This window comes from Apus apus, chromosome 9, assembly GCF_020740795.1.
Source record: "Apus apus isolate bApuApu2 chromosome 9, bApuApu2.pri.cur, whole genome shotgun sequence".
In the NCBI taxonomy this organism is placed as follows: Eukaryota; Metazoa; Chordata; class Aves; order Apodiformes; family Apodidae; genus Apus; species Apus apus.
Genome location: NC_067290.1, coordinates 16,985,870 through 17,002,734, shown reverse-complemented (window position 1 = coordinate 17,002,734; position 16,865 = coordinate 16,985,870). Strand labels below are relative to the sequence as shown.

At 42.7% G+C, this 16,865-nt stretch overlaps 1 protein-coding gene across 5 annotated transcripts in view; it reads right to left on the bottom strand.

The window, feature by feature from the left end:
• Positions 1-1,389: 1,389 nt before the first annotated feature.
• MITF (melanocyte inducing transcription factor) overlaps positions 1,390-16,865 on the bottom strand; it is a 102,923-nt gene continuing 87,447 nt past the window's right edge. For all 5 annotated transcript variants that reach the window (XM_051627452.1, XM_051627453.1, XM_051627457.1 and 2 more), the window contains 5 exons: positions 13,832-13,949; positions 10,988-11,044; positions 9,894-9,969; positions 8,210-8,357; positions 1,390-5,444 (listed from right to left, as the gene is read on the bottom strand). In XM_051627452.1, the coding sequence (XP_051483412.1) occupies positions 5,043-5,444; positions 8,210-8,357; positions 9,894-9,969; positions 10,988-11,044; positions 13,832-13,949 (801 nt within the window). In that variant the 3' untranslated portion in view covers positions 1,390-5,042. The remainder of the gene's footprint in view (positions 5,445-8,209; positions 8,358-9,893; positions 9,970-10,987; positions 11,045-13,831; positions 13,950-16,865) is intronic.

Here is a 16,865-nt window from a genome sequence, read left to right as displayed (position 1 = left end):
CCTGGCCATGGGGCTTTCCAGCAAACCAGACTCCACCAGGCACTGGCAGCCTTATTTTTAACATCCATTTTCTTACCCGACATAGAATTTTTCAGGCTTGTCCAAAGGAACCAAAAGGCTTCTACGCAGAACTGCTACCACCTCTGGGCTGACACACATTCAGCAACTTACAGCCATTACTCCCATTACTTCCTCCTCCTCCTCCTGGGTTCTGCAACCCAGCCAAAACCTGGAGCTGCTTCCACCAAAACCAAGAAACTCACTCCCAAAACACTGTGCTGGCACAACCAACCACCAAAAGAAAAGCCAAAACACAGTTAAAATTCAGATTAGAAATTATATCCTAGACTGCAGACAAACAGATCTCCCATTGCAGTACTACAATGTCACATTCCAACACTGTGCTGAACTTCTAAAGGAATAGCACTACAAAGCCTGCTGGAAACACTAAAAAAACTTCAACATAGAGGGCACAGGACTTTTCTACTCCATTCCAAGCAGGGCTGGGTAGCTTTGCCCAGCATTTTTTGGTTGGTTGGTTTTTAAATTTTGTGATGCAGGACAGCTGGTAATTTTTAATTGTAACTGAATTATTTTCTACTGAGTATTTTCTACTCCTATCAAGTATCAGATTTTCTAGACACAGGCCAAATTTAAAATTTCTGTTACTTGTAATCTGGGCTTAAAGCCCATGAGGTAATTCACATTAAGCACCACTGCTGCTGCAGCAACATTCACAGACAGTGAGGACTCCATGCTGTGGGGACAGCAAGCAACAGAGGGGATGAAAGCAACAGAGACAGGGAAAAATCATGAAGATGGGAAGACAAACAAGACCCCAGCTAGCTCCTATCCAGCATAAGCTGCAGCACAACCCAGCAGCAGTTGTTTGCATGTTGGGTGAGCAGAAGGTTCAGAGCAGAGAGGACTGGGATGTCTCTATGCAGAGGTCAGCTGCAGAAGGTGGTGAGGTGCTTCTGTGTAGAACTGTAGGGGTGAGTGACCTCACAGGAGACACAGCAGGGCAGAGGTGTTGGTACCCCCAGACCTCACCCAGTCCATCACAGGGCAGGTGGTGGGGGGCAAGGGGCAATGCTATTTTTCTATGTCCACCTGTTTTGTCCCTTAGCCTGAACAGCAAGTTTTGGCTCTATCTGCTTTGGTGGGTACTTGCAAAGCCCAAGTGGAGCCTGGTGAGTAGCTCCATCCCCCCTGTGCTACCACAACACAACCAGACAGCTCTGGGGCAACCAGGGCTGCTGACTGACACCAACTCAGGGACATGGACACATCCACTGCCAGGTCACAAACACAGGAGCACTGCTGGGACTTCAAACACACAGACAAACATGATCCACTTACATGGAAAACGAGTGGCTTACACAGACATATGTGAAAAACCAAATGCTTTAATCCATCTATCAAGAACAACAGTTCAAATTATTTCATTGGATACATTAATATTGATCCATAATTTACAGTGCTATGGACCATACACAAATTATTGCTGCAGTCAACAGCAGATGAATATCAACATTACAGTACCAAGCATCATAGCAAGAGGCAGTAATTAATGTCACTTTTTCAAGAAATATAGGTATTTATACTATTATCAACATCAGCTTCCCCCCCCAGTGCATTTTATGTCAAACAACATAAATGTAAGTGCATTATTTTGTGCTTTGTGCTTTCCTCATGTACCTTCTTTTTACTTTTACAGGTTGTAAGAGTTAAATATTGCTTTGTAGACCAAAAGCAGTAAAGGAAGAACTCCACGGTACTCTGCATGTTCCTGCTTGTTGCATGGCCTTGGCAAAGTGAGAACTGGTAGGTGTCCTGTCCGCTCACTCAGGGAAGCCACCGCCAGCCCAGTGTCCCTCAAGACACCACCATCAGACTGGGCAATAACTTCTGTCCATCTCACTCCACCGAGTTCATGCCAAACCCTGCCTCTAAACACTGTCTCTGGCCTCTGCCATCAATCCGCTGCAAAACCTCACAGCCACATGTTCCTCCATGAGCAAACAGGCAAAGCCATCTCCAGTTTGCACCCACCTAGAGGTCCGTGTCTCCTTGAGATGTCACCACCACAGCCCCAACATGTTGCCACTCAAAGGTTGGTTAAACTCAGAGGAGGGCTGTAGCCTAAGGAAACATGGGGTGATGAGTGAGCAGGGCACAACCGAGTCATGTTACCTCCGAGTGACACAACATACAGGGACCACACAACACAGCTGCTGGGGTCACAGTGACTTTTATCAAGAAATCCAGCTCTTGATATGACAGTTTTCTTGAATCCTAACTCATCCCCACACAGCATGAAGCCAAATATCAGTCATGGCTGCCAGCAGGTACCAGTGTTTCAAGTCAGCTTGAAAAAATATTTATATACCACAGCCTAGACTTGAATTTCTGAATGCCCAGCACAGGCACTAAACCAAAGCCTTATTCAATCTATTCAGTGGTTTTCAGCTACTACACTCAAGCGTGCACACCCTGATTTTGCTGCAGAGCTGTTCCATTTCAATGGGGAAGGGTAATGCAACCCTGTGTTACAGCTACAAGCATTTGACAGCCCTGATTTTCTTTACCTGTCACCATTACCAAACAGCAGCACCAGAAGCCTGTACCCACATACTCAGAGCTAATCACAGCAGAGCTGCCTGGCAGGGGATTTCCCTGCCTAAGGACCACGATGGCTGCAGCATGTCCTGCAGGGTCCCAGGTCCTGCCCTGGGCCAGAGCTTCACTACCCTAGGAAAGACACATTCCCAAAAGCTGTCTGGAGCGTAGGGGGAAGAGTCATCATGAAAACCTAACTCCAGCTCCTCCTTAAAAAAAAAAAATAAAAAATTAAAACTCAACAAACCAAAAGCCACAACCTGGTGGTTGCATCAATGCCAACACACAGCTTGCTGCTCACGTGGGAACGGAGATGGCAGGACAGCCAGCAGCAGCCACAGAACGAGCAACAGCAACGCAGACCCTGGAGCAGCAAGCCCCTGGAGCACCAGAGCAGCAAGCCACATCCCCCCCAAGCCCCCAGCCATTGGCACTGGGAGGAGACACTCCAAGAACCCCTCCACAGGGAAACCCTCAGGAGAAAGCTGAGCCAGCCAGGCCGCAAGCTCCGGGAACTGCCGACCCTGTCCCCAGCTGTCCCATCGCTGCCCAGTTCACATTTGATTTCTGAACACCAGCTGCTGCCATCAAGGTTTCCTCAGGAACCTCCCACACTGGCACCCCCATCACTAACCGTTTCACTTACCCTCTGTAATTCCCCGTGTAGCACAAAGGAGAATGGGAAGCTCTTGTTTTCTCTACGTAGGCACCATGCAACACCCCAGCGTCCTGGAACACACCACCCGAAAGCTCCCTCCTATGCCACACGTCAGTCAGTGCTAGTCCAGGAAGACTATAACTAGAGTTTAAGGCACTTCATTCCGAACGGGATTCGCCCGCCTGCCGCTTGCGAGTCAGCTCTAGGCTGCTCTGGAGAAATCCATCCACTCCATCCAGCCCGTAACACCACAGGTCACCCCTCTCAAACACCCAGGCTTGATATAATACGAGTATAACTACCAGTATTGCATAGGACTACACTTGAGTAGATAATGCACCCAACTACTTGTACAACATTGTTGCATGTTAAAAATTAATAACATTGTTATCAAGTAACAGTTATTTGCAGATACAGTAATTTACTCTTTTTTTGTTTCTTTTTTGTTTTTCTTATGTCAGCCCCAGTGCTGAAATAAAACACAAATTACTATAACTGGTATATTAACTACATAGTTATGTTTCCAAGCATATTACTACTTTTTTTTTCCTGTATCACTAAAAATAAATATGTAAGTTCAGTTTCTCTACAGAGTTGTTTTATTACCTAATCTAAATTTATACTCTACCTTAAATGTGTTTAAAAACATGTTCAAAGTGAGACGGTAATATACAAAATATTCTCAAAATCTCTCTTAAAACACAGAACCCTGCATAAAAGCTTCCTTTCAAGTGTTTACAAAGAACGCAGAAAACTTCCAATGAGTTTTAAAAATGTCAAAAAATTCTTGCAATATTAAGAGGCAAAAATCTTACAAATGAAATACAAATATATTTAAAACAAAAAGTTGAGGATAACTAAGGAATCCATGCAAATCAAAAGAAACTGTACAATGCAATTAAAAAAAAAATAAAGCCAATTAGATATGTACAACGTAATGTGCCCAGCTGATAAAATGTCTCAATTGTTGTGGGGTTTTTTGTCCAAAGTGTGTACCTACCAACTTACAGTGCTCCTGCTTGGTTTCCTCTCAGCAAGCCATCAACACGTGTTACAAAACAAAATAAAAATCTAAGAGAAAAACTGGAACCATGATCAAAAGGAAAACTCAAATCAGCTCAGAGTACAATTAAAGAGCACTCCGAGAAAGAGACTCCCCTCTCCCTCTCACAATCAACACAATCAGGATGTCTTAACACTTGTTTTTGCTTGTTTGTATTCTGAGTGGAGTAGGGTGGGTATATTTCCCTAAACACTTGTCATGTAAAGACCAACATTTGAGGGACACTGTATCTTTAAGGCAGCACTATTCAATTAATACAATTACAAATTTGGACTTTTTGTTGTTGTTTCTGTACATTCTTTTAACTGTACATTTTGTTTCCAAGTAAATAGGTTGCATTTACACCTCTACGATTCCCCCCTCCCCCCCAGTAGAAACAGACTCTTCATGTGTAATTCATTCTATTGCTTTGAGTAATTTGACCAGTTCAAAGTTCTTGGCGAATCCAGTTCACAGATACTGTACATATGCTGTACAATATTTTGGAGGCATTGGTAGCTTTAAAATAGAATATACAAGTTTCTTCACCAAAAAATCTAAAAAAAATCCTATATATATAATATATACACACACGCACACACACTGGGCTACTGATGAAGCACAAGGGAAAAAAAAAATCAAAAAATTCTACAAAAGGTAAACTGTTTAATCTACTGATCAAGAAACAAAGCAGTTTATGAAAGGTGTGCCAAGTATATGCTAACAAGCATGGTCAGTGTCCTCCATGCTCACGCTGCTCCGCCTGCTACTCGTCTTCGATGCTCCAGGAGACACAGAGGAAAGTAGTGGGTCAGTTACTCCGACAGGAGAGAGGGTATCGTCCATCAAGATATCTTCCAGTTTGGATCCCATTTTGGCAGGAACACTGTAAGTGCCAGTTGGTTCAGTCACGCTCCCAAGGTTGTCACTGAAGGTGATGGTACCATCAGTGAGATCGAGGGTGGTTGTGCAAGACAGGTCTGTGTGGTGCGGCAGGATGTCTTGGTTGCAGTTGTCCAGCACAGGTTCTTGTTTGATGGCCCTGTTGACCATATCAGGGGAGCAAAGGCCTGTAGATGGAACAAGGGACAGTCCGTGTGCCCGAGCTTGCATCTCGAGTTCCTGTGAAGGACCATAAGGGACAGATTAAAATAATAAATAAATATGAAAGCAAAATCCGTCATCTCATGCTCTCAGGTACTGCAACTTACACTGCAACTTTGCATCCTTCTGTTGGACACAAAAAATTTCCTCCCTTTCTAACAGTAACAAGAGCTTGCACCTTGTACACTTCTACAGATCTTCACCTGAACACTAATTTCATGAAGAGGTGGATGAGCATCACCACACACAACATGACTTCTCCTCAGAACCTACCTCAGAAACAAAGCCCAGCACCCTACAGAAACGAAACATTCCTCCCCCAGGCTCTTTCTCAAACCAGTGCCACAGGCAAGTCCGGAATCAGGACAGGTGGGGAAAGCATTTAAAAGTTGGGAAAAAAAAAATAAAAATGGAATAGCAGAAGCATGCACTTCGTATCACAGAATCACCAAGGCTGGAAAAGACCTTTAAGATCATCAAGTCCAGCCTACGACCTAACACCACCACACTGGTTAGACCACGGCACTAAGTGCCACATCCAGCCTTTCCTTGAACACATCCAGGGACAGATGTGTGTCCAAAAAGCCATATGTGAAGACAGAGCATGTCTAGATGATGCTTGGTCATTTCCTGCTGAGACACTGGAAGGGACATTTCTCATTCTACAAGTCTGGTAGAGCTGGAAGTAAAGAGGTCAGCCAAAACTGAGCAACATTATTCCTGCACTGAAAAATGACAGGCAAGTCGCTTCATACTTCACACACAGCCAGGATTCTTCAAATCTCCATAAAAAGTTTAAATCTCACCTTTACATTTAATGATAAGAGATGCACTTGACTGAAGACAGGTAATAGAAGAATCTACTTAAATACCCTTTTTTAAATGCAGCGGTAAGAGAAGTGTTTTGCTTCTACTTATACCTTATATTAGGCAATCACAATCACTGTTGTGACTGTACAGTTTCTGGATATTCCTGTCACTGAGGTTGATTAATTGCCTTTTTTCCATTTTCAAGCTAAGAGAACAAGCTTGTATTGACACTGCAAGATCAACAGAGAAGGTGGAAGAAAGAGTCACTTCTTCCATCAGCTAACATTATTCTGTGCTTAATCAACACAAAGAGAGAAAACACAGACTTTAGGTTATTTGCTGCCAGATGTATTGCCCATTATTCAAGGGTCTGTTTTTTATGTTGTTTTGATAGAAGAAGGAGCCAGGGCAGATGGATAACGCAAAGGAAGATGAAAGATGCTTAAAAAGTGATCTGACTTAGCTTTGAAATAACAATTCTTGATGTTGCTCTGCAGAGGGGTCATGCATCTTTATCCTCTCACTCTAAGCAAACAGATTGCTCAGTGAACTACAAAACCAGCACTCAAGCTCATCCCAGCCTGTTCTATTTTAAAGCTGTTTACTACCACACTTGGCTCTCAGGTATTTCTAGCTTCATTATCTCCTTTGTGGATTAGCCAGGCTGTGGTTCAGGGGTGTCTGACACCAGAGGCTGCACAGAGAGCTTGGCCGTGTGCGCTGCGGGGAGCAGCAACGGGAGAATCTGGGACATCACTGTCTCCATGTTATGTGTTCTTACACCCAAGTCTAGATATTCTTTTATTAGCCTTTTATAGAGGGGGTGGACATCCAGCTCTCTCTGTCCACCTGGAGAACAGACTTGACAACAAAAGCTGTGTAGGGTGCAAGGCTAAGTTTTCCTATCCAGCTCGAGATGAAGGCAAAGGAATCCACTAGAGAGATGGAGCTCTCACCCCTACATCTCTGTGTCATACAGGCTGCTGGGAGCCTGGGTGAATCTCACAAGGCAACAACCCACGGATAAAATATTCATGCCACCTACTGCTTTTCAGTGTTGAGGAGAACTATTTTACAGTCCTACAGACTTCAAGGAACAATGACGACCACCAACCAACCACAGCAGCTCCATGAGAAAAAAAAAGCAGCTCAACACTCTTGGCTGTCCTGCTGAAAAACTCTTGGAGCACTTGCATGAGGTGCACTTCTCTGCAAATGCTATCAGATAAGCCAGGGCAGCCTCCACATTAAATACAGTCCCCCAGATACCAACAGGGAACTCAAGATACAGTGCTGTGGTGTCTGTCACTAGTGCTGCCCTCCCTGTCCATTTTGTCCTGTGAGCAGCAGAAAGCAGATGACAGTTTCCTGCAGAGCATCAGAGAGAAGGGCTGATAGAGAGACGAAATAAGAGAGCAGATTAGAAGACTGGAATCTGCAGAGCTTCTCTGACTGATGGGACCTAAAAGATTTTATTTATTGACAGTCATCTCAAACCACTTCAGAAGGAAAAACAAGCACTAAAGCTACAGGTCAAAAAAAAACCTCCACAAACAAGACATATCGAGTGAACACATTCCCAAACAGTTCAACTAAATTTGACCACTATCAACAAATAAACCATATATAAAGTCCCAATTCCTTAGGTCTGGCACCCCAAAAAACGGAAAAAATCTACATAAATTTTTCTTATAGTATGGCTTGCAACTTCTGTTGCCCATAGTAGAACAAAAATAGACCAGTCTTAAGTGCTTTACTAGCACTAGTGGCATTACTTTTTTTTTTTTTTTTTTTACACTAATGTATCCTGTTTTTTTCCTGGAAAAATCTCTGCAGACATCTTAGCCTTGGCCACCATTAATTAAAGCAGTGGTTCCTTCTAACCCACACTCCTACAAACAAGCTTCAGTTGCCACAATTTGCAGTCACACACTGCAACATCGACAGCGTTTGCAGCTTCTTTCTCAGCAAACCTGTATTCTGAGCAGCAGGTGCCTGTTGGCATGTTCCAGCTTCTTCTGCCTGTTCTCCAGCTCCTTCGTGCGTTGCTGCTCCCTTTGCAGCTTGCGGATGTAATCCACGGATGCCTTCAGAATAGTCCCCTTGTTCCAGCGCATATCCCTTTGAGATCAGTGAAAACAAGGAAGAGTTAAGGCTTTCAGGGAGCTTGTTTAAGAGCTTTATTTTATAGTCACTACCTTCCCATGGGCAGGTATGATTACACCTCCTATATACATAACACCTGGCTAATATTGGTTCCAAGCTGATGAATGCGGAAGGCAGAGGTGGCCAGATGGTCACCACACAGCAGCCAGCCCAGGGCACAGAGCCCAGGGGCTGCCCTCTGACCATCCCCTCAGTCCCACCCCCTGTCACTGCACAGCTTAGGACCATGCAGAGCAAAGATGACCAGGGTCACCCCTCGTCACTTTCTGGCAAGGCTGGAAGACAACACCACAAAACCCCACAAGGCTCTTCAGGGACACAGCCCAGCTGGCTACCTGTGCCCTGCCTGATTTCAGCTGGGGACTTACTTAAAAGGACACACGTGGTGCTTCTGTGGGAGAAAGACCTGAAGCCCTTTGGCTTCTCAGAAGCAGCAAGCAATAGTCCTCCTGGTGGCACTGTATCACTGCTGTGCCACGGTCAGAGAAGCTCAGTGCAGCAGCAAATTCAAGTGCTTTAGCTTAAAACTGGCTACAAGAAAAATGCCACATTGAAGCCTGGGGGTGATAGCTCTTCAGTCAGGGGGGACGTGGCTCCCATACTGCTTCTCCCACATTGTTCTTCCCACATTTGCTTTAGAGAGAGGGGCTGCCTGCATCCTTTTCTCCCCTGCATCATCTTACTTTGTTTACATGAAAACCACCAGATTACTGCAGACTCTCAGACCAAAGATCCACCTCTCCCATAGGCTGATACTGTGCAATATTGTCTTGCTTGCTTTAGAGTAAAGAGCCTCTCTGAAGTGTAGCTGGGAGTTGCTCCATGGCCAGCTGCCTTAATGGAAACTGTGCCCAAAAGCACCATGGAGCATTCATTCAGATTTAAGTAAGATTTTCAAGATCCAGAGCAAGAGGGGTTCCTTGACAAATTAGTAGCAGTAGAATTACCTAAAAGAACTACTGGGAAATTACCATAAACACTGGCCAATTATTAGTGAACAGACACACGACTACGCTCTTTATTTTCCTCCTTCTTGAAGGGAAGGGGAATTATAATGAACTGCCCTGTAATTTCACAGAAACAAATGGAAAGAATCGCTTAGCAAGACAAGCAGCCAGCTAGGCAGTGAGACCAGACTAAGGTTTCCCATCCTAACAAGTCTGTGCTGCTCAGCCAGGCAGCCCCAGCACCAACCCCAGCCCTTCCAAATCCCACAGTCCATGCTGAGCTCCTGCACAACGGTATGGTGACTGCTTTGTGACAGAAATCATCAAATTAATGTAAATTTAAGATCCAAAAGGGAGAAAATAACCCCCAAAACGATCTTCATAAAACATAATGGAACCCTCAAGCATTTCTACCATCATGGAGTGCCAGGATCATACAAAAAAATTCAGAATTATTTTTTTTTGTGAATTCTCTTTCTCCCTTAGGATTGTTCTCTCTTCTGACATTTCCCTCCCACAGTCTCCTTGGGCACATTATACTTACGGGTCATTTGACTTGGGTATCAAAGTGCCTAGTTCTTTTATACGATCATTAATATTAAATCTTCTTCTTCGTTCAACTTTAGGAAAAACAGCACAAATGTTACAAGTAATATTCACACTTAATTACAATATATAAAGTGTTTCATCTAAGACTTCTTTAAGTGCCTTTGAAATGTTTGCCTGAAGCTTAAAATCCAGTGGCAGAGTAATTTCTTTTGCTCTCCCACACATGGAGACACTAAGTCAGAAGTTGTGGCTACACTGCAAACATGTGGGACTGCTCAAGTGGCTGAGTTTAACTGAGACTCTAAAAACCAGGATGGCTGTTAGTAGGACTCAACTGAGAAAGGAATGCTTTCCTAAGGAAGAGCATCACAGACAAACTCAGGGACAAAAATTTAGATGCTCAAGGAAATCCCAAAGCAGGAAAAGGCATAAAATGTATAGATTCTTCTTAAAAATACTCTTTCAAATGCAACATTCTGAGAATCAAGAAGTCAAACTTAAATACCTGTTTTCCTGCATTAGCTTTTCATGCTACAGAAAAGGCTTCTGAATAGCTCAAGGCATGAAAGAACTTTTTTTTCTAGTAATATAAAGTTATAAAAGGACAACTTAAGGATCTTTTAAATCATAAGATGCTAATGAAAATGTCAGGGGGTTTTCCAACTTGGAAATACACATTCCTTTAAAAAATGGAATTTATAAAATTGCCACAGTGAGGACACACACTGATGTTTAAAGTCACAAGTTCATCACATATCTAAGATTTTAGATTATGTTAAAAAAATGGCTAAATCATGCAAGGTGGATTTGTTAAAAGCAACTGGATACTGCTCCTCTTAATTCCATTAGTAACAACCTCCTGTTCACTCAGATTATTAAAAAAATAAAAGTAGAGTTTAAAAATCAATACTAGATTTAAGAACACGTTTCACAAAAAATTGGAGATATTTGTTTTATGGGCACAACAAAAGGAACGGGGACTACATACCACATGCAGTGTCCCGTTCAGATTATGATCACCACATTCCAACAGTGGACGCCTAAAATCAGTGCTAAAATTGGTGCAAAACATGAAGAACCAAAACTTACTCAAGTTGTGATTGTCCTTCTTTTGCCTCTCCTTAGCCAACGCTCTTGCTTCTGACTCTGTAGGAAAAATACATGCTGTGCATGTGAATGAAGTAATTAGAATGAAGGTCATTCAAACACAACGTGTGGGTCTGTGAAACATCTGCGCAGGAAACCTGGTCGGGTTTTGCCAAACCAATCATCGCACCCATTCCATGGAGCAGGGGGGCAGTGAGTGCCAAAACCCAACACTGGTGTTGAACTTCACATCCCTGCACCTGTGGAGCATCCCTTCCCACGTTGACTTCCGTGAGGAGAACGTTTCCCACGGAGGCCCTGATTCAGCAAGGTATTTGAGGACAACAAACTGCTGAAATTCAACATCCCTTCTCCTACGCTCACACGCGGCCAGCAACGCAGGGAGCAGAGGCTGAACCAGAGGAACCAGATGCTTATGGCATTGCTCCCTGGGCAGGATGTGAAGCAGCCAGGAGTCAGAGGCTCTACTCATCCAAATTAAAGCTGCCTCCTCCTGTGGCACGTGCTTGCACGTCACTACAAGACTCAAGGGATAACTTAAGTGACCAATGAAAAATACTGTATTTTCCAGCTATACTACTGTCCTCATTATATGGAAATAAGATGAAAAATTCAACACCTTTATCAGCAACATTGTTAGAAAACAACAGTCCTTGCTTCAGGAAAGCAAAAAGAAAAGTAATGACAACCATGCTACGTATCAGTTGTCTCCTCAACTCAGAGCTGTTCTTAACCTTGCTCTACACATTTATTACACACTCAGCATGAAGAAGAGAAGACTCCAGGGGGACCTTATAGAGACCTTCCAGTACCTGAAAGGAGCCTGTAAGAAGGCTGGGAAAGACCTGTTCATTAGGGCATGTAACTACAGGACAAGGGGTAATGGTTTTAGGCTAGAAGAGGGTAGATTTAGGTTGGACATTAGGAAAAAGTTCTTTAATCTGAGGGTGGTGAATCACTTGAAAAGGATGCCTAGAGAGGTGGTGGGGGGCTCCACCCCTGGAAACATTCAAGGTCAGGCTTGATGGGGCTCTGAGCGACCTGTTCTACTGTGAGATGTCCCTGCCTATTGTAGGGGGGTCGGACTAGATGAGCTTTAGAGATCCCTTCCAACCCAAGACATTCTATGATTATCAGACATCAGCATACAATACTTCAGGCAAAAGCATAATGAAGTTTGTTAAATTCCCTTGGTTCTTCATAATTTTGATATTGATACAGTAGGATGGAGAAAGGTTTCTGACAGATGCTAGATTTAAATATAGCAAGGAAAGTTCCAACAGCAAAATCAGGAAATGGAGAACCAAAGGACTCCTGGCTGCAATAAAATGCTGATTTTAAAATCTCTGGCTGGCAAAAAGCACCGGCAATAGTGATTTCTGCACAAAGGCTTGGCCAGATCAATGTCAAAGCAACTGCTATCAAATTTGAGTTTAATTCCTAAACTCTCTTAAATCAAATGCAATCTGCTAGCATATATTTTGAACAGAAGCACTAATTTGCATTGTTTCTGTACACAGGTGAATGTAGCTTATAGATACATAATTTAGCTCAGGTCTATTTTGAGGTACTGAGGACTTGCACAAGACCACTTGGATGTTTAGTTTGCCACCTACAGCCACCTTTAACTTTCTATAACTGAGGTGATGAAAGACTTTGAGTAGTTCTCATCCCTGCCATCCACCTCTTAATGAAGTTCCATCACTGCAAGAGCTTTTCTTTTTCTAACAGTCAGAAATCATTGTGCAGCTTGGGTGTCTTCATTTGAACTGACGTTTTGTACAGTCATATAAATGCAAATATCTGCCAGCTCAGAGCTCTGGTATTTCCTCCTGGGAAGCTGACTCCTGGGCTATTAAAACTGCTCTCCTTAAACTAATTCATGCCCAGAACCTGCTTTGCAACTGAGTCAGCCTGTGAGTTTTCACAATAGAAATCCAGAAATATGTCAGACAAGGACAAAACTATGGCTCTACCATGCTGCCTACAGTGTGGCTCCCTGCTGGGCTGAAGAACAGCCATTCCTGGGTATATTAAGATGATTTTGTCATTGGTTCTAGGATGGATCTCCATTTGTTCCTCCTGCAGACAAGCTTACTTTGTTTACTGTACCCTACATGTGGTTATAGCCTTTCAAGTGAAGCAGAACAGCAAAAACAAAACACGCTCGAGAAAACAAAACTTCTTATTTCATTTGTCAGACTACTTAGTTTCTGTACATGCATGGTTGAGAGAAAAAGGCTTTTAGTCTCCCCCTTCCCCCTGCCTCCCAAGGGTTTATTCAAATCACTGCCGGAAGAACCAACACAATAAGAAGTGTATGGGATTCTTCATTTTCCTCTTCAATGAAGAGACGCATATTCTCTCTCTTGCGTGTCTAATTTTGCATTTTACAGGATCTAAGCGTCCAGATTTCATGTTACAACAGCCTGGTTGTTCACTCTTGCCCTCCCCAACTAGAGTAAACCCTCAACTTGTAGCATTCCTCAACTTGTATCCCACAGAGACTCCAGATGTGAATTTGTTAAAAGTTTGGTGTTGACAGAGCAAATGATAAGCCCAAACTAGAAAACAACTCTGCAAGAGATGCACAGAAGCTCCCTGTGACACTTAGGGACTTGATCTTAATTTGTCAAAGTGAACACACATGGCCACACAGGAACACAACTGCACTGCAGACTAACAAGTCTGCTAAAAAATGGTCCAGAAAGCAAAAAGTAACTATTCATCCACATATTCTTTTCCATAACAGAAATTATGTCCAATATCACCTGAATTCAAAACAATTCCATTATTGCTCCAAGGTGGTATTAAAGACATATTTACCTGTGAGCTCCCTTTTTATATTAGGAAGATTGGCTGGACATGAGTTGCTGATGTTTAGTCCTGGAGGAGGCATGCTTTGGTTGCCATAAAGGTCAATCAAATTGCCAGACACAGGCAACTGGAAAAGATAAACAAGAAAAAGGATCATTTATTTTGCCCTTTTGAAAGGCTTTGAACAGAAGAACAGAGTAGGATCTGCTAAGGAATCTGTGCTCTTCTCTGTGTGCAAACAGAGCGTGCAACGATATCAGCAAAAGTCACTGATTTGTAAGGGCAGGAGGAATAGAACTCCTACATTAGGAAAACCGTCTTCTCTCACAAATATGTAGACAGAGAACGTGCAGCAGAGGTAACAAGCTGACAACATTGCTGCTTTATTTCTCCTTATTTTGCAGTGGAACAGTGAAGTCTGTACCCCCATCGCTTCTCTTACACGAACAATCTGAGAGCGCCTACAGAGCACTCCTGGAGGAAGCCCCCAGCTTTCCAGGAATATGTGAGTGAAAGCACATAGCAAGTTGTCACATGCTTGAAGGAGAACACTATATTCATCAGTCCCTTTTCTCATGTGATTTGAAAGCTACCTACACAGAAAACATTTAAGTTTACTTTAACTTACATAACAAAAACACACACCAGTGGGAGGAAGATTATTTTGACATTAAGTTTTCCCAATTACTTGTTCATTCTGCTATTCTTATTTAGGCATATTTAAGCAAGAAGGTCTATACAGAAATGGGATTGTATTCCAACAAGACTTTCGAAAGCTGTACCTTTAAATTGAAACATATTTAAAGAAGTTTATCCTGTGTGCACTATTTTACCCACCTCTCTCGTTTTCAAACTAGGTTTTGAAAAGGCACGTAAAAAAACCACTTTGATATCTTATCAGAGTTGCAATACTTCTTATCATTGTTGCTGCAAAGAAAACCAGTCCCTCCAAGACACTGATCCTACAGAGATGAAGAGTATTAACTTTACACCCATATAACTAATGCTCTTGGATACAATGGAGTGAGTCACAGCCCAGACTATCCAACTTCTGCTGATGGTCCTTGCCAGAATGAGACCTAAGAAAATATCTGCCATCTGGAGCCACCATAAGAATAAAAGTTGATCTGCATCCACTCACTAGAACTCCTGCTCATACTTGTATTGAACAGACAGTGGCCAATAAGAAAAATCAAGTCCCTTGACTCAATCTTTTAAATGACAGAGGAAAAATGTAACTGAATTCTCACCAAGATCAAGCCTTGTAATTCCTCCCTTTCCCCTTAGCTCTTGAAAGCAAAATAAAATAAAATAAAATAAAAAATATATATAAACCAACCAAAAAAAAAATCCCCAAACAAACAACAAGAAGGAATACCTATAATAAATCTAAGGTCACAGGTGTCCATCACAGACTATGGCCCAAGTTGTGATGAATCCCCATGAATATCAGGGTGACCACTCTCTCCCTGCCTGCTCTACAAGGCTGACCCCTTATATCTTTTGACCCCATCCAAGACACAGGCACAGCAACAGCATCACACACCCTTCTGACTTGGATGTGCTTTTTCTATTTATGCTGCTCTCTCGTGGAGAGAGCACAAAGAACTTGTTTGTAGCTCAGGGACTTGAAGTTCAGACCAGACATGTGAAAACTAATTAGGAATTTCAGGGAAATAAAACAAAATTCTCCCCTGCCCCCCCCCCCGAAATCTAGAAAGTAGCATCTTGATGCCTAAGTAAAGCAGCACGTTATAACTAAACATGGAGAATACTCAAGGTCACCAAGCTGCTTTACTTACTGCAAAATGGACCCAGCTTGTTAAAACAGATTTGTGATTTACTCTTTTGTCCCCAAAGGTGTCAGCACTGTGCTGCATTTCCATGGAAACAAACAGGACCTGTACAAGTCATCATCACAAAAGGGGCTGTAACACAGGCAGAAGCTGCTGAAGTCCTGTAGAAGTTGCAAACACCAGAGGAACCACACCAAGAGCTGTGCAGCAACCAGAGCACAATCACTGCTGATGCAGCATGAGCTAAATAAAGGAAGATGCAGGGAGAAACTTGTAGAGCTGATCAAGTTTGCATATAGACGTGAATGCTTATCAAGGAAATTTACATTAGAGGCAGATGCCAACAATCTCAGTTTAAATCAGTGACCCCTAAGGAAGGAGATTGATCAGCTTCTTTTTTTACCCCTTTCCTCAGCAAGCTGAACTCAAAGCTTCAGTTCTAACTTTTTACTATGAGTGTGACTATGTGCACAGTCCACACTCAGCATGAGCCCCTGGGGGGCCACTTCTCCAGCACTACAAGCCACATCTTTGGGACTAACTTCATACAACTCCTTTCACCTGAAAAATATGAAGTGCATACAACACTTCAGCTCATCACACATGGCTAAAATACCTGCAGGTAAAGGTAAATTAAAACTGAGTCACATCCTCTGTTCCCAATTCTATTCCAAGTCCCAGGGGAATAAAAACCAGTTGACTTTTAAGGTTAAGACCAACACTTAATTAGTGCAAAGTTCAGGGAACTAGAAAGGAGAGAGTATCCCTATGCTGAGGGCATTGGTTTGAGCTGGTTTCAAATGTCTCCTATTGGAATGTCTCCTATGGAAAACATACTGTTTGCAAATGCTACAAGCTCTGATCTATTGAGATACTCAAGCTTTTCATCCCCTTCCCCAAGCACAAAGCAATCGGAAAATATTCAGAACTCCCACAGTCATTTCATGGGGAAGATGCAGGTCTCAAAACTGAGAAATACATGGAATTTGATGTCTTTTTTTTCTAGTGCTAATAAGGCTCCTTCTCTGCCTTCACCAAACTCTAGCATCTTTATAACTTCAATATTCTTCCCTGAAAGCTTTGTTAGCCACTTCTGGCTACAACGAAATTTAAACACAGCATCATTCAGATCATTCACCTTTATTCTCCCAAAAAGTAACTGAAGAGTGGCTTATGGCTGACTTAGCTTGTCATCTTCATTGAAACAGCATGGTCTAAAAAGTCTTCATTTGTGAGTTTTCATATTT